At 44.5% G+C, this 22,125-nt stretch overlaps 1 protein-coding gene across 6 annotated transcripts in view; it reads left to right on the top strand.

Moving 5' to 3' along the window:
* The window catches only part of Arhgef7 (Rho guanine nucleotide exchange factor 7), a 126,888-nt gene that overhangs the window by 24,176 nt on the left and 80,587 nt on the right, over window positions 1–22,125 (top strand). For 3 of the 6 annotated variants that reach the window (XM_074042979.1, XM_074042974.1, XM_074042978.1), the window contains exon 2: window positions 9,209–9,295. The exons of 1 other annotated variant lie outside the window; for it this stretch is intronic. In XM_074042979.1, coding sequence (XP_073899080.1) covers window positions 9,209–9,295 — 87 coding nt within the window. 2 more of the 6 variants (XM_074042976.1, XM_074042977.1) reach the window with 2 other exon arrangements.

The following is a 22,125-nucleotide window of genomic DNA, read 5'->3' as shown; positions in this document are numbered from 1 at the left end:
GTTCTGTTTTCAGTGGAGACCAGGAAGCTCTTCGGGTTCTGGTCTCGGCAGACACAGATGGCACCTTAAACAGAGTCGCTGGAGACAGTTTAATGAGGAGACCGTTTATGAAGGGAGGGCAGGGACAAGGACAACCAGTGAGATGCTACAAAACCCTGGGAGTCCACTACTCCCTACAGGGTACAGTGGGGGAAGCAGGGCCACAGGAGCCAGTGAGAGCTGTGGCTGCAGGAGGGGTTCCCCGAAGGGAGCTAGGATTCGTGGTGGAATACAGCCTGTGCTGTGAGGTGGGGTCCTGCTTTGTGGTGTTTACTGATTTCTAGCTACCACTGTGACATCACTGAGTGCAGAGCTGGGCTGAGCTGCTGGCAGCCAGCTCTGTGATGAGTGCCACCAGCTACCCAGCAGTAGGTGCCCCTGCCATTTCCTGGCAGGGTCTCCTACTGTCTGAACCTCCCAGGGCCAGAGGGCAGGAGAGCCTGGGAGATGCAGCCCTCCAAGGTCAGGGTGAGTTGGTGAAGTAGGCACATATAACTTGGGGCAGATCACCTCCCCCTTCTGAGCAGAACCTCAGGTGTTCCTATGACCAGTCCACATGAAGGTTCTTGTACTTAGTGACATGTGAACTCAGTGACCCAAATGGGTTAGGTCATTTGGTGCACTTGTGCTGACTTTTTAAAAATCATTATACTTTATTAGTTGTACAGGGCAGATTCATTGTGACATTTCTTTATATGCTTGCATTGTACCTTGGTTAGGTTCACCTCCACCATCTCCTATAATGTGACAGCTTTCAGTGGATTTCGTTACATCATCTACCTGCAGGATGCAATGCGCTTCGATACTGTTGACTCGTTCCCTTTTCCTCTCCCTCCTCCCCTGAGTTCCTTGGAATAGTCCCTGGTACAAACAGGTTCTCTATATAAATGTGTGTGATCGTGTTTGTTTTTGCGTATACATTTACCTTTTGGATCTATCTTCCATATGTGAGAGAAAACAAGCAGCCTGTCTTTCTGAACCTGGCTTTGTTTAATGAGGTGCCTGTGGGCTGCCGTTAGGGACGGATGTCTAACTGGAGGCGAAGGTGTGGTCAAGTAGGTTCCGCCACACGGTGAGTGTGCAGACAGGCACAGGTGTTTGAGCTGGCAGAGGTCCTTTCACCTGGGTGATAGGGCTGATGATGGTGACTGGGCCCTATGTCCTGTGGCCAGGAGCTTTGGTTATTCTCCCAGGGGGAGAAAACCAGACATTCCTGTACTGAGAGTTCAGTCTGCATAACTACTAGTTCTCTAAGCCTGGCCCTGGTTCCATCAGCGTCTCCCTGGACCTCAGCAGAAAGGCAGTTTTGACACTGGTGTTAGACCCATCGACTGCTAGTCCAGATCATCCTGGTGTTTATACTGCACAATGGCATAACCCTGGCTGACAGGCAGAACCAGATGGGCATCTCCAACACACACTCGTGGCTCTGTGCAGTCAGAGCCTCGGATTGGGCTGTGGGGACCGAGTTTCTCTGACAGCACAAGCTGTGATGGGCTCCTCCACAGTCTTGTTTGCCCAGGTGGCATGGGGCCTGCTACTGACCTGGGGTTGACAACTGCCTGTCCTTCCTTCTCATGCAGGTTGTCAACTTTTTTTTTTTTTTTTTTTTGTGGCATTGGGGTTTGAACTTAGGGCCCTGAGTACCACTTGGCTCACACCTTCTGTCCTTTTTGTTTTCAGACAGGGTCTCACTAACTTTGCTGCGCCTGGCCTCAGACCCTGATCTTCCAACCTCAGCTTCCTGTGTAGCTGGGATTACAGATTGTGTACCCCTTAAACCTAGCTTGTTTGTTGAGATGGAGTTTCACTAACTTTACTAGGCAGGCCTTGAACTGTGATTCTCCTGATGCCCACCTCCCTGTCCTCAAACTCTTTGAACACTGTCCAAGTCCGACTGGGTGGAGGCAGCTGCCTCTATTGGCACTTTGCTCACCGTACCTGGCCTGGAGCAGCTGGTGAAGAGTGGAGGAGGTGCTAGACAGCTGTGGGGGTTTATAGAGTCTGACCTTAGCACTGCTCTGGAATTGCTTTGTGGTCAATTTTCGTATCAGACACACCCTTCATGAAGTACTGGGCCGAAGAGCTGTATTCCTGTAGCAAATCATAATGGCTTTTATGCTTTCTATGCCTCGGCCTGATGAGTGTTTGATGGAAAAGCGTGGAGGCTTTTACTGGGGAGAATTTGGGTCAAATTTCTGGGATGTGAACTTGCTCACTGAATCTTTCTGGAGGATGCATGGAGACCCCTTTCTTCCGGTTGTTAAGGCCTTGCTGATTGTAAATAAAGCTCTTGTGACTATTCTTATCTGTGGCTTCTTGTGGCCTTGTTCTCATCTCTTGGGTTAACAATTGCTGGGTCCTAGGGTAGGAATATGTTTAACTGCAAGAAGCTGCCAGTATTGCAGGTGTACCAGTCACACTGTCTCAAGTCATGCTGTTAACGGCCTGGTGCAGTCTGATCAGAAGACTTCCAAATTCTTTGTGGCCAGCGGGGAAGAATCCATCACAGGACACATGGGTGTAAATGGGGTTTATTAAAAGTTAGGGAAGGAAAATAAAAGGGGAGCATGGTGGGTCCCAGATGGAGTCTGCCAGCCGAGAGAGCATGTCTCTGCTCTTCAGGTGCTCTTAAAACCTACGCTAATCTATGGGAAGGGGGAACCAGGAGATTCCCATCCAATAATCAATGAGTGGGGAGGGGCGTGCTGGTTCTCCATCAAAGCATGGTTAATCTAAAAAGTTTTTTTTCTATGAATTCCAAACTTTCCCTAATTTAGCCTGCTTCAATGTTGTGAGTTCCAAATGCTTCCCAGCCCAGCCCACACTTGGTGTCATCTCCATTTTCTGTGTGCCCCGCTCAGGCGAGTGTGCAGTGTGGCTGTGGTTTTCATTTGTTCTTCTGTAATGGCTAATGATGACTAACACTTTGACATGTGCCCACCAACCACCCAGATAGTTTCTTCAGTGAAGTATGAAGGGGACTTTTATCTGTTTTGTAAATATCATATATTCCAAATGTTTTGTTTTGCACAAAAGTTTTGCCCATGATCAGCTATATTGGTCCCAAGCCTCTGGTCCCACCCTGTGTCTGTAGAATTTGCATCCTCCTTGCTGTGTGTCCATGGTCCTGAGTGTACCTGTGTGAGGCTGTGCCTACCATGTGCAGTGCAAGCCTTCTGGCCTCACTGAGGGCAGGTGGCTTTGCAGTCAGTGTTTACAACATGAACTGCTGTGGAGTCTATGCCAGTAAAGATTGCTGAATTGACTTATTGTCCAAATGATCTCCCCCACCTGGCCTGTTAGATGTACAGAGGAGTGAAGTGACTTGTCCTAGGTGATGTAACTTGTCTGCTACAGAGACAGGCACTACTTAGAAATTCATGTTCTGTTTTGAGGTGGGTTCTCATTATGTAGCTGAGCTGGCCTCAAACTCCTGATCCTCTTCTGCAGCCTCTCAAGTGCTGGGGTCACACGGGTGCCCATCACACCCAGCACTTGATATTTTGACTCTTCGATATTACAGTTCTTCAGACAGGTATGCTCTTTGAAGTAGCTAGCCACATGCACCAATGCACAAGACTTTTCAAGGGATATGCAGACGGCAGTTTTAAGGGACTCCATCTCCAGACCCTCAAGTTGCATATGTGCTTATCTAAAATTGGGTAGCTGAGAAGGTGCTGTGACTCAGGAAGGCATGAAGCCAGTTTGGTTGTTCCACCTTCTCTTTATAATGGACCTTCTACCACTTCAGACCTTTCACTCACTTGTCCTCCCCAGGTACACTGCTGAAAGATGGAAAACCTTGACCATGTAACAAAGGGACAGTTAGAAATATCCAGGGTGTTGAGACATCAATGACCCTAATGACAGGAACGTGCAACTCCAGGGTTTCTATTTCTTAGTTTTCACAGAAATTGAAGAAAATGTATTAAGTTTGTTAACTGAGGACTTAATGTTTTGTTTTGTAACTCAGAAGGATTCAGACAACTAAATTACATCACAAACCCTTTCATTTCCATGGTTCTCTTTATGAAGGTTTCTCAGAGTGTGCATAAAATACCCAGGTAGGAAAAGAGCTGATGGGGGCCCACATCTCTTATAGCAAACGGTGATGATCACCCATGGGGAAAGGAGTTTAAAACCACGCCTCTAATTAAGATATACACTTCCAAATATTGTTCGACTTTTTACATCTAACAATTATCAAAACTGCAGTATATTATTCCCAATATTTATGTACTCACTATAGTTAAGTCAAAAGAGAAAAATCATAATTAGATCCTCATAGCTTAATAATCAAGTGTAGAGATGATTCTTGTTTGTGGTAATGATGTTCTATAAAGTTACTCAAATATTGAATTAGCTATGACTGTACATTGCTGCTATGGGAAATAATAGAATTAGGTTCTTGCAAGACAGTGGTCACAATATTTTGTCAACCAATTAATACATGACCTTTTCTTACATGTATTTTTGTTTGAAGACAACTAACTTAATATGTATGTCACAAATAATCATATAAAGTATTTCTTTACAATAAAACACTAATTACAGCATTATGTAATTTATATCAACATATGACTACTAGCTTAACTCAGTAGTTCACATACATAGATGTTCACAAGCAGACCACAAACACATACAGTACCATAAATGTGTACTGTAGAGAAATGCAAAAAAAAGTCCTGAAATAAGCATTAAACAAATATTATGCAGTTAGTTTTATGAAAACACTAGCTAAAATCTTACTGTGGATGTAGCTGCAGGATGTGTGGTTTAACCTCTTGACCTTGGCTTGCCCCATAAACACCACAGGAGGCACTGGTGGAACTTGGTCTGCAGAAGAGGAAGATGTCAATGAAGATGGGATGTTGTGATCAGGCAGTGCTACCTTCAGAGTTTGGCTTTCGCAAATTTCCCTCTCAAACTGGCTAGAAAAACTCATTCAGCTTTGTCTGACTTTTCTTCTCAAGTCTAAGTCAAATGCAGTGGAGGTGAGATGCTTAAATGTGAGGCTGCATTCAAGCATGGGGTTACGTTTTCCATGTCATTGAAAATTTTTTCCAAGGCATAATTCCATTCTGATATTTTGGCCGCTGTGAGAGGGACGGTTGTTGGAGTCTTAAGCTGACTGTCATCACCATCCTGACTTTCATCACTAACTCTGAAGCCATGTTTTGCAATCTCATTCAGGTCTTTGTCGGTGGGTTCTACTGCCTTGGCCGAATCTTCCTGCACATCTCGTTCTTTCATGTTCTTGAAGCTTCTCTACTTATTTGCTGTGCAATATGCATTATGCTTTTGGTAGTATTCTTTATATTTTCTGTAACACCTTCAAAATTTTTTGTACAGTCAGGCCAAATGTTTTCTCAACAGTTATTGATGATAGCCTGCTTGATGCTGTACCAACATAATCAATAGTGTTGCGTACAGTGACTGATTTCCAATAGTCAATCATGGTGGTTTCTTCACTGGTGTCAAGTGTTTCACAAGCTTTAGTATACAGCTCTCTCATGAAGTATGCCTTGAAAGTTTTTATTATGCCCTGACTGAGGCACTGGATGAGAGGTGAGGTATTTGAGGGCATGAAAAGAACATCTACACTGGGGTGGGCATTTCAAGTTTGTCATGGCAATGAACTGGGGCATTATCCAAAATTAATAAAATCCTGAAGCCAAGGTTTTGGCCCTAGAGATAGCATTCAACTTCTGGGATGAAGCAGTTGTGGAACCAATCCCAGAATATTTCAGAGGACATCCATGTTTTTTTGTTCCACCTCCAGTGAACTGGCATACACTTCAGGTTTTTCCCTTTAAGTGCTTCTGGGTTTTGAGCTCTGTATACCATTAGTGGCTTGCACTTAAAAGTAACCCTTGGCATTGGCACACAACAGCAAGGTTGCATGGTCTTTGAACGCTTTAAAGTTTGGGGCCTTGGAAACCATTTGCACAACACAGGTTTGTTTTCCAACACTGTTGTAAAACCCAGTCTCATCAGCATTGAAAACCTGCTCTTCCACATAACCCTTTCCATGTATAACACTTAGCAGGCATTTTTAAAATTCTTCTGCAGCCTCCTGGTTTACAGAACCAGGAGAAAATTTTAAGTTTAAAATTTTTCATGCTGTGTCATCTTTTGAAATGTGTAAGCCAGCCTGCACAAGCTGAGAAGGGTTTAACATGTTTCTGACACTGGGTGACATGGCTGTATACTTCTTTGGCTTTTAGTTTCACCACAATGCTGTCCACTACTTTTTTTTTTTTTTTGGTCATCATCTCATGAATCCACAAATTTAGCTGCTTTTCCATCTTTGCCATAGCTTTGTCACACACTATGTATGTTACGTTAGCACTTTCTGGAGCAGCCTCACAAACAGACCTGCCATCTCCTCTTCCTTTTTCTGAATATACTGTATTATTGACTCATTGACATTGAACTCATGGCCCACAGCACTATAACTCATGCCTGAATGTAGGTTATTTAACACACGAATTTTTTTTTCATAAAGTCTTTTAATAAAGTCTGTTATATATTCTGAAATACATAAGATCCAAAAATAAAATCAGTTTTACGAATCAAAGTTAATTATAAACAGCAAGAGAATACAAGGGGAAATGTAAGACAAAGAATAAGAGACAGGCGCCATTGGAAATCTCTAAAGTACCTCAAGCCCACATATCCAAAGTTGAACACATCATTTTTTCCTAAACCCAATCTTTTGGTTCTATTTCAGTGAGTGATGTTGTCTGATTGTTCAAAGCAGAATCTTCGGGTGATTTTTTTTCATTTTTCTTTTATTATTCATATGTGCATACAAGGCTTGGTTCATTTCTCCCCCCTACCCCACCCCCTCCCTTACCACCCACTCCCCCCCTCCCTCTCCCCCCCCAATACCCAGCAGAAACTATTTTGCCCTTATTTCTAATTTTGTTGTAGAGAGAGTATAAGCAATAATAGGAAGGAACAAGGGTTTTTGCTGGTTGAGATAAGGATAGCTATACAGAGCATTGACTCACATTGATTTCCTGTGCGTGGGTGTTACCTTCTAGGTTAATTCTTTTTGATCTAACCTTTTCTCTAGTTCCTGGTCCCCTTTTCCTATTGGCCTCAGTTGCTTTAAGGTATCTGCTTTAGTTTCTCTGCGTTAAGGGCAACAAATGCTAGCTAGTTTTTTAGGTGTCTTACCTATCCTCACCCCTTCCTTGTGTGCTCTCGCTTTTATCATGTGCTCATAGTCCAATCCCCTTGTTGTAACACACGAATTTTTTTCATGAGACACATCACAACCTTTTTGTGGTTAGGAACATTAGGCAGCACTTTACGCATGGAAGCCAGGTGAAACAGTGAAATCACCAAGTACAAGTACAAAAACTGAAAAACATGGCACTAAATCCACTGAGAAAAGGGCATCTGCTTAGTTTGAGAACTGAAACAAGAAAGCAGAGCATGGCCTCGTTCAAGCCCACGTGGGGATGTGCACATAAAGTGAGTCACAGTTTCCATGCTCTGCACTTCTCAATAAATGAGAATGTTTATTTGGGGCCACATATAAATTTTAGCACGTGGGCAAGTTCACAAATAGAGAACCTGTGAATAACCACGAGTAACTATTTGTATGGGTTGCTTGCAAAAAAAGATACCATGATCACCAAGGCTTTCCAGCATAAAAACAGATAACATTAGGATACAATTCTGTGTGGAATGGAATAAGCTAAAGGAGAAAAGAATATCTGATGTTCAAAGAATTTGTTCATAAACTTTTTTAGATGTAAAATGGGTATATTGCTAGTGTATTTAGATCCCATTGGACAGCTGGTTAAAAAAGAATGAAAGTTTTACTTTAAAATGCCATTATTGGAATGCCAGAAACTACAACCTTTGCAACTATTTAAAATTATGGCAAGAAAATTTAGATGTTAATTATATTCGTGGTGCACAATCTTTCAAAATTCTGCTAGGGAAAGGAGGAGCAAATGGAGTAGGAAGCAGCCTTGACCGACTTTGCTGTTTCACTCTTAAGTTTCAGTGAAACAATACAAAACAAAACCCCAATCTGTTCAATTTGGAGGGAAGCATGTCAGCACTTTCTCCTGTTTCTCAACTGTAGGGGAATAAAGGCTTCAGCCCATCTTTTCTGGCATCTCCGAACATCGTGGTTTTATTTGTAATCTTAAAAGACCCAAGCACTTTGCAATGAAGCCACAGCATTCCTGAGAGCGGCCTGATGGAATGGGGTGACTTCTCCCTACAGGACGGGACAAGGATACCTTGAATGGCCTTAGTACTTGAATGCTGGATGCTGCTTTAGCGTAAATGCCAACACCCGAATTCTTACGCAGTTCAGAGCGAATTTTTTTCTTTACTAGGTAAATAACACTTGGATTGAAAAACAAAAATCAGGCTTCGCCTTAGATGTTCCAGCCCTTGCTTCTGTTCCTGGGCTTCCTTAGCTTTGGGCACGGGTCAGGGGGCACGCGTGGCCGGTGGCCCCCCCCAGTACCCCGGGCTCAAACGCCGAGCAGCCCAAGCGCGCCACCTCTCGGCCGGCCGCGGCAGTGCAGGCTCCACGCGCATCTCTGCCGGATCGCGGTAACCGGCTCTCGGGGTTAATCATTCATGAAGCACGTGGCCTGCATTAGGGAAAAGAAAACACTGCACTCTACTCCCACCCTGCGTAATTTGTGCTGCTAGTCATTTATAGCGTTACAGGAAAAACTGCTTTCTACATGAGCCGAGGTGACAAAGTATGGAGTCCTCTCCAGCCCCTCGGGGATACTCGAACCGCCCAGGCAGGGTTCTCCGGGGTCCTTCGGCGTCCCGTTGGGAGAGGGCACCGGAAGAAGGGGGCGGGCCGGGTGGGCACCATCTGTGGAGTCCCGGACCCAACCCAGGGCGGTGAGGGTGAGCAACACCTTCAAGCGAAAACCCGGCACCGGCCGGAAGCGGCCGCGCGCGGCCCGGGAAGGTGGGCGCGCGGTCTGACGACGTCACTTCCGGTGGCAAGCCCACTTCCGGATGCGGGAAGGGGCCGAGATTGGTGCAACGCGAAGGAAGCAGAGGGTGAGGATAAGCTGCGGCCGGGCGCCTGGGGCGGCGGGGTCGCCTCGGGCCGGTTCGGTCCGTTCCGGCTCACAGGCCGCGCTCAGCACCACGCTCTGTGTTGCAGGTTTACCCGGAGCCGCGGAACGAGAGCGAGTGCCTGAGCAACATCCGCGAGTTCCTGCGCGCCTGCGGGGCCTCTCTGCGCCTGGAGGTGGGTGAGCGCCGCGCCTCGGGGCCGGGGGTGGGGCCGGGGTGTCCGGGGCTACGAGCGGGGGACGGGCAGGCAGGTCGGGGTCTGGGCACCCGTTCCGCGCCGCCCGCCGCCTCCGCACGCCGACGCGGCCGCTCGGCCCGCCATGCAGCGGGGCGTCGCGGGCCAGGGAGTGACCCTTGGGCGGTGTTACGCCTGCTCCGGTCGCCACCAGGGCCAGGGTCCGGCGTGGGCAAGCCCACGCTATGTCCTCGCTTCCACGAGGATCGGGGGTGCGGATGGCCCGTGCAGGTGACATGTTCGTAACCAACCGTTGGTCCTGTTTCTGGGCACCTGTCCAGTCCTGGAATCCGTTCTTAGGGATTGTCCAGGATCCCCCATCCAGGTCTGGCTCAGTCCGCAGCAGGTGATTAGGCTGGGCCGGGCTGAAAATAAGACGGCCCGAAACCCTTCCTGGCCTGTTTCCCACATCTGCTCTTTTTTCCCCCAGGCCAGGAATTCGGTGATTTTACTGAACCTCCCGCACTTAACGCTTAGGCTCGAGGACTTACATGAGCCCATGTCTGGGGTTTGTAAAAACATGCATTTGGGGATGTCTTTTCCATGTTGTCTGATGTGGTTCTCGGAGGCCGCTCTTTGGGGATTTCTTTCTTTCATTTTGTTTTACCGTTGGTAATTTTTGTTATCCCTGGGGCAGTGCTTTAGATTCAGACATCCAGCTTTTATTTTCTGGAGGAGAACATGTCGATGTGGTTTGCAGTCAGTTCTGTGTATAAATCTTGTCTTCTGCATTTGCTGCTTTTCAATGCTTAGCCTTAGAGAACTGAAAGGAGTTGTACCAAGCTGCTGGGTAAACAGGACATATATGAACGCTCCCATGACCCAGCAGAGGCTTCCCTTCCTGAAGCACAGTGTCTTACTGTAGGCTCCCTGGGGGGAAATGTGGAAGGCATCATCTGTGAGGGAAGATTATTTGGAAAGCTTATTTAATTGAAGTTAGGCATGTAGGAATTTATGGAGACTTAAGTATTAGTACTGTTTTTGTTAATAGCTTATTTTTGACGTCCATGAGGAAATCACTGCAGGTAAGTGCAAAGTGCTTAGAGGAGATTCCAAAAACACTACACCCCTTTGAAAGGGAGAAGACACCTTTTTAGTGAGGTCTTCCTTTCTGGCCTCAGCCTTGCCGTCTTACCGGGCTGGACAGCAATTACTATTTTCTCTTGCCCTTTGCTGTAGGATTTTATTCTCTTCATACTACTGAGCTTTGCTTATGGTACTGTATTTTCCAAATTCACCTTGCACATTAAGATTGTCTGACAACTTCAGGGTCAGATGTTTTAATAAAGTATTATTTTAAAGGAAGTTAAATGTTAAATCCTCATTTTTAGTTTCCCAAAGGTTGCTGTTGATATTTCATAGAGCAACGATTTTTTTGTAGTTTGCGTTTATGCAAAGACTCTCTAAAGAGAGTCCCTTCACCACAGTGTCCCAGGCACCTAGCTCAGCAATTCTCACAGTAGGCTTTCCATAACTGTTAGTGGCAGATTAAATGAGTTTGGCACAGATTAGGCCTTTGTAAGTATTTGTTGCTGATTAAATGAGCTTGAAATTGTAATTTATAGCAAGTAGGTGTCCTCTTTTAAAAACAAAATCAATTGTGACTTATTTTGTGCTATATTTAAAGAGCAAATATCTCTTCCAGTCAGTGTAAAATACAGTAGAGACAAATATACTAGCATTCTTTCAAGCTCAGTTTCACATTTGAAACTCCCAATTACCTAGGAGATAATAAAAGCAAAATAATAAGAAAACAGCACATGAAGAAAATCTCAATTTGTTCAGTCACTGTGATTTTTAGGAAGTACCTTGAGAAAGGAATTGTGGATGTTACAGCTCCAGCTCAGGCTTCCAGCCTGTGATCCATGGTTTGAGGGGACAGGCCTGTGCCAGGAAACCTTGTCTTCCATGGAGAGAAACACTTCAGGAGCAAGGAGGGAAGGCCTTGTGCTATTGACATATGTTTCAGGATTTACTTTTTTTTTTTTTTTCACCAAATTTTGAAAAGTGCAAGACTGACAGCGTTTTGAAATTACAAACAGGAAACGTAACAATAACTTAAATTCCAGATAAGCTTTTGTAATTATTAACGTCAAGGTTCTTTTTCTAGTTTGTTGTCATTTTAAGCTCACCTGGTGATTCTTAAAGTGAGAGAGGAGTGAGCATCATTGTTGCTGTACTTCTTAATTAGCTGGAGAAAATCAGATGTTATCTTCCAAGGAGTTCAAGTTATAAAAGAAACTTCAGAAATAAAACCAGTATTGTGCAGTTTGCATTTATTGTTAAACTTTGAGAAGCACTGTAGTTTTTAACTTTTACATTTGGAAATTAAAAAGAGAATTGGGTAATTTTGTGCTGGAAAGCGGTGCATACAACTTAGGTGACCTATTCATTTGCTTATAATTTTCTTTTTTTGAAAACATTTTTATTTTTTGTTAGGACAGAGCAGACTGAGCACAGTAATGCCAGTTTCCTTCCATTTGTGTCTCAAAAAAATTACCCAAATCATCATCGTCTTTATTTGCATTTTATTTAAGGAGACGTTACTTAGATAAGCCAGGTGAATCAGGACATTTCTTTGTACTTCTCAGGTAAAATAGCCATAGAGAAATTTAGAATAATTCTTGTTTTCTAATTTTTTTGCTGAATTATTTCTTGAATTCTGGTCCAAGTGTTGCAGCTGCTGGGTGTGTGTGTGCCCTTTTGTTCATACATGTACATGGTCACACTACATGAGTTGCCAAGGTTTTCTTACCTCATCACGTTATCTAAATTCTTCCTAGGAAGAAGCTATGTTTGTTAATGCCATCACACCTGTGATATGTTTACCAACTCTGTATTTCAAGACATAAGGTTAAGGGCATAAGATTCCACTTGTTCAAATGGGGTGTTATTAAATTCAACCCCTATTAATAACACAGCTCCCAGGGTATTATCACGAGATTACTGTGTAACATGCAGTGAGTTTTGACTTCGTTGTTTACAAGTGTCTGCTGTTTTCATATCTAGCTATATGGGCACATATTTGATAACGTGCACATAGTTTTTAGTCAGGTTTATTTATGTACTTTCTGCAATAATGGGGTTAAAATCAGGGCCTCATGTTTCCTAGGCAGGCACACAGGGATTCTACTACTTGAGTCATGCCCCCAAATTGACAGAAAAAATGCACTTGAGCATTATTAAAATAAAGGCAAGTATTTATCTATGAATTTTCAATCTAAAGTCCAAATGGTAGTGATGAAGCGAGAGCTGTGGTTGGTTTGTGATTTTCTTTTCCTGGCATACGCTTCTGCCTAGATGGGACCAGTCTTTGCAAAGGTAAGAGGAAATTAGATGACTAAACCAGGGGAATCTTGTGCATAGTTTAGTATTACCCAGGCTTTTCTGCCTAAGAGTTGATTGGGAACTGCCATGCAAGGTTGCCATCATTGCTGGAGAAAGGAAAATGAGATACTTCAGATGAAACTCTTCGCCTGGCTCCAAGAAGCAATAAAGGGACCTGTCAGATGAAGCCAGCCACAGCCTTTCGTTCTCTCTGCCATCTCTGGTGAAGGTAGCCTGAATATCATTGGTCTTCCCACCTGTTTGGCACTCCAGGTAATACAAAGATTACCTGCTGGCTTTATAATTTTTTTCTTGTTGTTTATGTAGCTGTTCTGGAAAAATGGAGGTCATCCAAAGGCCTGGGCATTCCAGAACAGAAATCTGCTCTTTTCTTGGAAATTTTTGGTTTTTTTGGTCTCTCAGATCAGTAGAGAATGAAATGTAGATCAAATGTTTACATAAAGTTTGCTTCACAATCTAGGTTCTTCTGGTTTTTTTTTTTTGGCGGGGGGTGGTGCTGGGGATTGAGCCCAGGGCCTCATGAATGCTAGGCAAGCATTCTACCACTTAGTTTTTTTTTTTTTTTTTTAAAGTGCATATATTTTATTTTGTAAGTTTACAAATGTGTATGTTTATGGGGTACAGTGTAACGTTATAAATAGATATATTGTGGAGTGATTAAATCAAGCTAACCATCATATACATCAGGTACTTCTTTGTGGTGAGAACAATTCAAATTCCTTTTAGCAGTTTTGACATACAATACATTACTATCAGCTGTGACCACCATACTGGGCAGTAGCTCAGTAAAAGTTACTCTTCCCATCTAACTGAAACTTTGTACCCTTTGATCACCATCATCCCTTTCCTTGTCCAGCCTCCCAGCCCTGGTAACTACCAGCTGCTCCACTTTCATTAGTTTGACTGCTTCAGACTCTGTATGTATGTGAAAGCATGCATTGTTTTGTCTGCCTGGCTTAATTCATGTAGTACGATGTTCTCCAGCTTCATCCATGTTGTCACTAACGACAGGTTTCCTTCTTTTTTAGGCCAAATAATGTTTCAAATAATGTGTATATATACCCTGTTTTCTTTCTCCGTTCACTTGCTCATGAATTTGTAGGTCATTTCCACTTTGTGGCTGTTATGAGCAGTGCCATAGTGTACATAAGTACAGGTGTTTTCTTCACCGAACTGTCTTCTGTTCCTTTGGGTACTTACCCAGTTGTGGGATTGCTGAGTCAAGGCAACTGTTAGTTTGAGAATCTCAACGTTGACTTCTGAGGTGGCTGAACTAGTTTATATTCCCAACAATAGTGTGCAAGGATTCCCTTTTCTCTATGCTCTCACCAGCAGTTATCTTTTGTCTTTTTGACAGACATTCTAACAGATGTGAAGTGATACTTCATTGAGATTTCATTTTTCATTTCCTTAATGGTTAGTGATGTTGAGTCATTTGTATGTTTTTTGGGAAATACATATTTGAAATAGAAAAATTCAGGCTTTCTAATTATTGTATTGTTTTAGTTCTTCATATTTTTTGGATATGTGGTTTACACACTTCTACTTTGTTGGTTGGGAGATAGTTATAATGATACTTGCCTTTGTAAGGATCAGATGAGTTAATAAAAGCATCTTACAGGTTTGAGATGCTAAATAAGTATTAACTGTTACTATCATAACTGCCGTCCTTCCTTTTTTTGTTGGTTGAATCACATTGTGTTTTTTGTTTTAAAAATCCATATTTGTTATATAAAATTCAGGAACTAGAGAAATGTAAGTAAAAATTAGTGCTACCATTTAGAGATAATTAGCATTAAAATTTATAGTTATTTTTTAGTCTTTCTCATTGCACATATGTAAGTGTACTTTAAAAATATTGGTGATATCATTGTTTATGTTTTGTAATGTGCTTTTAAGGTGATACAGTGTGACTTTCCAAAAGTTGGATATTTGCCTGCTAATTTTAATGACTGCCCTTTAGTTGGTTAATAATACCCATTTTTGGATTTAGAGGTGTTTTTTAAGTTTTTTTTTTTTTTTTTGGGGGGGTGCCTACTGAGGTTTGAGCTCAGGGTTTCATGCTTGCTAGGCAGTTGTTTACCTCTTGAGTCATACCTCCAACCCTTTTTGCTCTGGTTAGTTTGGAGGTAGGGTCTTAACTTTTTGCCCAGGCCAGCCTGGACCACAGTCAGCCTTTTGCCTTTCCCCCTATGGCTGGTATGACAGACAAGCCACCAGGCCCAGCTTTTTTTCCATTGAGATGGGGTCTCCAAAAAGTTTTTGCCTGGACTGGCCTGGTTACCGGGAGCTTCTGATCTCGGTCTTCCAAGTAGCTAGGCTTACAGGCATGAAACACTAGTGCTTGGCTGGTTTTAAGTTTTAACTATTGTGAGACGTGAACTGTGTGAAGGGCATTTCTATGCCAAAGCTGTTATGCTTGATTATTTTTGTAGGATAGACTCCCTGACGGCACAGCAAGGTCAAAGGTGGAGCTTCTATAGGCTTTGAACATCTACCATCCTGGAGAATTTCAGCTATCATTTTGCTTTGCATTCTTTCCCTCAGGAAGATGCAAACTTCCAGGATAAACAGTGTAGTTCTTCTTTCTGTGTCTTGTTTGATGCCCTGCATTTCTGGCTGTGTGGTAGACTAAAGTTGAGTGTAAGGCACTCGTAGCTCCCTGCATTGGAATTGTGAAGGAGGATGTGAAAGACAAGCTGTCAGAATAATAAATAAAAAATTGAAAACCTCAGAAATTTTTCGTGCTTCCTTCCAGCTTGGCACCAGTAACTGGGCGTGGGGCCAGCAGGGGCCTTCTGGGCTGCTTTGCCCAAGCGGGAGCTCTGGTTGAAATGGGGTGCAAGGCTGTTTGCACAGGTGAGCCGGCTGTTTTCCTTTGCTTGAGCAATGAGCTTTTCATTTTCTGCCTGTACTGCAGAGAGCTAAAAGGAGTTCAGGTGGCTCTCCAATGTTATAATGAGCTTCATTGGCTCAGTGTTGTACAGTGAGGTTTTTAAAAGGAAATTAACACACTTCTAAAACGCATCTTTTTCCTTAGGTCTCAACTTCTTGATAGTCTATACAACCAAAGGGGCTTCACACAGGAACTTGACGCCTTAGTGGGCTTCTCTCAGCATTTTGTTAGTGATAGGGGTTAAGTCCGCTCTTCATCTGTCTTATCTGAGAAATGGACAGGGCTAGGATGCTGGGCAAAACGGGAAATCACCTAATGAATTACTAATGTCACTTGATGCCTACAAACTTGTTTTGGAAATTAAGTTGTCATAGGTAAGTGTTTTGTCACAAAGTAAATACTGCACACACTTTCTTGGGTGCTGGGGGTCAAACTCATACTAAGCAAATGCTCTACCACAGGCTTCGTCTTCAGCCCAGTGCTGCACAGTTTTGACCTAGAAACTGAATGCATCCATATGAGTCAACTTACAACACTTGCCTCCACCTCAGTGGGCATGTGAGTGGAGAGAAAGAAAACGATGAAATACATTGGTTGCAGTTCCGGGGAAGGCAGCCTCTGAAGAAGCAACGTGTCTGCTGGGTGTGAGGGTGGGAGGCCACCGACAGGAGCTGGGTTGGTTTTGCCTAGTATGTGCGTCCGCAGGTGTCTGGTGGGCTATGTCAGGTTGTGTGTGTGTGTGTGTGTGTGTGTTTCTAGGGATTGCACTGTCATCTTAGCCAGCCTCTTGGGCATGCACCTCAAAGTGTGAGTTTTGACTCTTCTGCTTTAAATTTAATCAGGTTGGGACTGTTTACAAGGTGAGTGTCTTCTGTGGTGTGTTGCTTACCCTTGGCTCCCATGGTTTCTGGGTTGCTTCTTTTAAGAGTTCGGTGGACAGCCACTGCAGAATTGAGTTAGCAATTCAGCGGTCTCCTGTTGAGTGCTGACTGCATGCCAGGCATCGTCTTAGCGGCTTTGCAGACAAGGCCCACACTTGGGACGTGCAGGGACTGAACAAATGAGCCGATCAAGAGTCTAGACGATGACAAGAGTTATAACGAAGAATACAGCAAGCGTAAGGGGTGGTGAGGAGGAGGCAGAGGAATCCAGGAGTCTGTAGATACTGTGTAAGACCTGAGGCCTGGAGCACCCTGTGGTGACCTTTCAGCTCAGAAAGTTCCATGGTAAAATAGGGCTGCCTCCAGGTGACCAGCTAGGGCAGAGAACCCCAGGGTGGAACTGAGCCTGCGTGTCAAAGGCCAGCCTTTGGGTTCAAGTATTTCAGGTCACAGTGAGTGTATGAGTTTGGGGAAGGGTAAAGGAGGCGTGTCCTGCTACTCTATCTGGTGCTGCCACAGACACCTTTTCTGGTGTCTCCTCTGTCCAGGCCTTGCCAGGTGTTTGACCCAATTATCTCACAAACACCTCACCACAGGGGCACTGTCCCCCCTCTTTGCAGGTGAGGACACAGAAGCCAAGCACAGCCTGGTCCCAGAGCCTTGCTCCTCCTCAGGGCTCTGTTCCCCCTTGCTGAGGGCAGAAGTGTGGTTCTTATTCTCTTGTGTGAAACATCTGGTGGGGGAGGGTTGTTGGGATTCTTTGTTTTTATGTGGTGCTAGGACTCAAATCCAGGACCTTTTAGCACTCTGAGCACACATGCTAATCACACTAGGCCCCCATTCCCTGATGGCGGATTGCAAATTCCTGATTTCGTGTGCCTGTTGTGGCCAAGTAAAGAATGAGCTGCACACAGCAGAAACATTTTTACTTGTGGGGTCTGCAGAGCCATTTCTGTCCCTGAAGAGCTCTGTGTGATCTGTCTGACATAACCGTCACTGCCTCCTGGTTCTGGTCACACAGGCATCCTCGGATTCATGCCCAACTCCTCTCCCAGTTTGTCCCAAGCCTCCTCCTCCTTGCTGTTCTCCATACCTTGTTCTAGTGCCTTGTGGAATGGCTCACGTGGCCTCCAGTCCAATGTCCTGCCAGCCTGCCACCTGTCACCAGTGTGCCACATCCTGCCTAATCAGGACCTTGGGAGGATTACCATCAGGTGAGGATATATCCAGGAGCTGACCATGGTGGGCGGGACCTTTGTTGGTTGTCTCTTATCCCTTTCCTTTGTTTTTAGGCTTTCAGTTCTAGTCATGTGAGACTATTGGAGATGTCTCTTAGTAGTGTTTGTTAGTTGACTTATTTTCCAATATGTGAACTACAGTCTATGCTAGGAGTTGTGGTCATAGCTTCATGGACATCACCTCATTTACGCTTGCAACAGCTCTTGGGAGGGAGGCGTCATTTAGCTAGAGACTGAGACACTGAGGTTGGGAACAGAGCATAGTCACACAGTGAGTGTGTGACCAAGCTGCAATTCGATGCCCTTCCTGACTCTGGCTAGAGCAGCCTTCTTTCTGTTTGTCTGCAGAGTTCTCATCTAAGCCAGCTTAGCCCCATCTCTGCTGCTGCTTTTTCTGTTCCTTTTGGATGCTTTTTCTTTTTGCCTGTGTCTCTTCATGGCACTTTGAACACAGTATCATTGTCTACCTGTGTCTCTCTTACCTGATTGTAAGCTCCTGGAGGTTGGTTTGGTGTTTTTTGCTTAACAGACAGTAAATAGATGTCTACTGATCTGGTATACAAAAACCAACTCTACAGTGGGCCCAACCTAGGGGCTTAGGATACCCATTATGGAACCATAAGATACCCACTAAGGATAATGGGATGCCCATCCAAGAGCCTCAGAGGGCCATTCTGGGTCCATGGGGTGCTGGTCAGGACAAATGGTAAGGGAACTGAGGACGATGCTGTTTGTTTCTCTTGCAATTTCCCCTTTTCTCCCCTCCTTTCTCTACCCCATCCATACCAATATTCTCAGCACTACATTTTTACCTTTTATTTAGGGTCTTGCTTCATAAACTTGTTGAAGTATAACTAAATAAGCAGTCTTCTTGTTTCCCTGTCAAATAGCTTATAAGAACTCTTACATTGTATCAAGTGGGTGCTGCCTTGCCAGTCCTGACACAGGAGAGTCAGTTTGAGGGGACAGACAGCTGGTAAGTGGCTTACCGCCACTTGTCGGCTGGTGCTGGCTTACCTGTGGTGGAACTCAGTGCAAGGCGCCTAGGTCCTGGAGTCGGAGAGGACCTTGAGCCTGGTTAGAAACCGCGTTTGGCAAACTTCTCTTGCCCGGGAATAAGAGAAACTGAGAAGGCGCCATTCTTCTTGCCTGTGTGGTTCTGCGCTGGTGGCGATGTGTCAGGAAAATGTACAGGGACACTCTCTCATTTCCCACTGGGGAGACCTTGGAGATTCCTGGAAGGGTGGTGTGTGCAGTGAGGAAGCCCATGTGCAATTCTACGTCATCATCCTTGTCTCTCCCTGGAAGGAGTCCATCTGGGCTCAGGTGGTGTGGCCAGAAGAGGCACGCATTCTGCTGTTGACTGGGGGTGGGAGAGCAGACCTGTGCTTGCTGAGGGGGAGGGGAGGGTCACATCCCCTGGAGTGTCTGGAACTGGGTCTTCCAGAACTGTGTAGTAAGAGTGTAGGTTCTTTGCCATGCTGCGTGGCTATCATTTCAGGTAATGCTGCTGCCACACTGGGTGGCCTGCCTGGACTGGCCCAGCTGACCACACAGATCTGGGACCATGACCCAGAGAGCTTCTAGCATTAGATAGCCTCACTGGTCCAGAATGGGCAAAAGAGCAGGTATTCTGTGTATAAAGCATGTATTATCCTGAATACATTAGATAACATGGGTGACTTTCAATTTGCTGTTAAATAAGGATGTCTAGTGTTGGCCAAAATGGTGGGGAAACGGCTGCATTGAGGATGTGTATTTTTATTTCCAGCAAGTTTCTTGTGGGAAATGAAACAATGACAGTCACAACCAGCGGGTAGGAGTGGCATGAAGCTTGAACTTCTACAGGTGTGGCCGGAGAGTCTTGAAATAGCGTGACTGCTGTTCTTGTCTGTGAAAAATCGTGCAGTCCCCTGGTTTACTTCCTATTTCTTCTCCCCTCTCCTTTTTTTTTTTTTTTTTTTGGTGGCGCTGGGGGTGGAACCCAGGACCTCCTGCAGGCTAGGCAAATATTCTGCCATTGAGCTACATCACCAGCCCCTCCCATCTAGTAAAACAGGTTTCTTTGGTTATCTTGTCATCATCTATTTTTATTTGAAAACAAATCAAGAAAAGCCAGGTCCTTGGTAGGAAGGGACAGTCCCTCCCTTTTCTCGATAGGTACTTGCCCTAAAGCACTTGTGCTCTGAGCATCCTCTGTCCTGAGAACCAGCCAGAGCAGCGGTTCCCAGTGAGTAAGTAAAACAAAACCCAGGTTCTTCCCAGACCATAATTAGATGTGAAAACTGAGCCTTTTGTGTTTCAAAAAATAACTCTCATATCCAGGGTATGCATTTGTCTCTGAATTTATATTAGTACTGTCGGGTGTCTTCTCTCACAGTTTAGAGAAACTAACCGTCCTCTAGTTCAGAGGTGGCATGGTAGTGATTCCTGTGGCCCCATAGTACTTCTCACTCCTCCTCCCATGGGAATAGAATGCTTGCCTTTCCCTGTCGGGAACATTGGCAGGTACCCATTTGGGTTCAGGGTCCCTGCAGAGGTGCTGACCAAGAGACCAGGCCCTTTAACCTTGATTTGCTGAGGGACGTGAAGGTCTGCCTGGGAAGGAGCCAGCTGATTTTCCCAGGCCTACAGAGTGAAGCCAGCCCAGTGCAGGGCCTGGTGGGGCGATTGAGGCCTGGGAAGTGCTGTTGGGCTCAGTAGGGCTGTTCCTCAGGGTGCTTGTTTTTAGGAAAGGCCTGTGGCTGGTGAGTGAATGCTTTATTTTTATTTTTCTCTTTAAGGAGAGGCTAGGGATGGCGAGTGGATGCTAGAGATAGCCTCGTAATCTGTTCTCCCTGTATTTTTTTTCTGCTGTAAACACCACCATCGTAGTAAATGTGCTTTTGTAGCTTGCTGTTGCTTACACTCTGCCCTTTGTTTCATATCTGCGAGGTCATACACACCCGTTGTAATTTTATCTTGCTAACCATTTCAACCACATTACAGACCTTGCGTACATACTTCAGTATGTATCTTAGAATAAGAATGTTCTCTTTCATAATCTCCCAAGACATTTAACGTTGTTGGAATAATATTATTTTATATGCAATCTGTGCTCACATTTCTACAGTGGTCTCAAGTGACTCGTGTAGCGTTTCTTCTTCTGAAATGTAGGATCTGAGCAAGGATCATGTGCCACATTTGATTTGTCATGTCTCTTCAGTTTTTCTTAATGTAGAACATTTCCTGTCTTACCACTTAGGACTTTGATTTTTTTTTTTTTTAAGAAATGGTCTTGCACTGTAGACCAGGTTGGCCTCAGACTTGAAATCCTCCTGCCTCAGCCTCTTGAGTGCTGGGATTATAGGTATTCACCTCCATACCTGGCTCTGCATTAAAATTTTTTTTTAATTTTTAATTTTTGGCAGTATTGGGGTTTGAACTCGGGGCCTCATGGTTGCTAGGCAGGTTCTCTACCACTTGAGCCATGCCCCCAGCCCTTTCTTGCTTTAGTTATTTTTCAGGTAGGGTTCTGTGTTTTTTTTCCTGGAGTCTTCTCAAGACCCTGATCCTCCTACCTATGTCTCCCACATAGTTTGAGATTTCAGGCAAGCACTACCATGCTCAGCTTATTGATTGAAATAGGTTTTGCACATGCTGGCCTCGAATCATGATCCTCCTGATCTCTGTCTCCTGAGTAGTCGGGAATACAGGAGTGAGCCACCATGTATCATTAAACCATACCACAAAGCTGCAAGGGAATTTAGTTTATGAATAACTGCAAAAGTGTTAGTTTTCTGTATATCCCAGTCATTTTGAGTATGGTGCATACATAACTCAGAGCCAGTTAATAAAATGCAGGATATTCCTGGAAAATAAGGAACAGGAGGGAGCAAGTGAGTACTTGGCAGCTTCAGGTGTGAATCAGCCTTGCCCTTGATTTGCTCACTGTTTTCTCATGTCTGATGTGAGCGTATTAACTATGCAGACTGTATCCACTATGGACTGTGTATGTGCAGGCTGTAGTGTAAAGTGGATTTTGTTTTGGACTCTGGTCAGATGGAGATACTAGAAGAACCAGACAAGGCAGTTTTGGATGGGAATCTGGGTAGTAAGAGTTTCGAGTTGTCTTAGTTTCAAAATTTATATCCCTTTGTGAAGTGAAGACCTGGGCATTTACCTTTCTCCTGTTAGCCTTTTTTTTTGGAATCTGACATTGGCACCAGCCTTGGGATCAGGACTTGAGCATTCCTAGGAAGAGGCAGCAGATGACCATGAGATCATTGACCCGAGCATTTCTTGGCTGGGTTGTGCTCTGAAAAGCTGAGGAGTAGTTGGGTTTTCTGGTGAATGGGGAGCTCACTTGTGTTTCTCTAAGCCAGGATAGTCAGTTTGCATACAAAGCTTCCTTATTAGGAAGCTTGG

The sequence above is a fragment of the Castor canadensis genome, chromosome 10, assembly GCF_047511655.1.
Source record: "Castor canadensis chromosome 10, mCasCan1.hap1v2, whole genome shotgun sequence".
NCBI lineage: Eukaryota > Metazoa > Chordata > Mammalia > Rodentia > Castoridae > Castor > Castor canadensis.
This window is presented reverse-complemented; position numbering and strand designations above follow the sequence as displayed.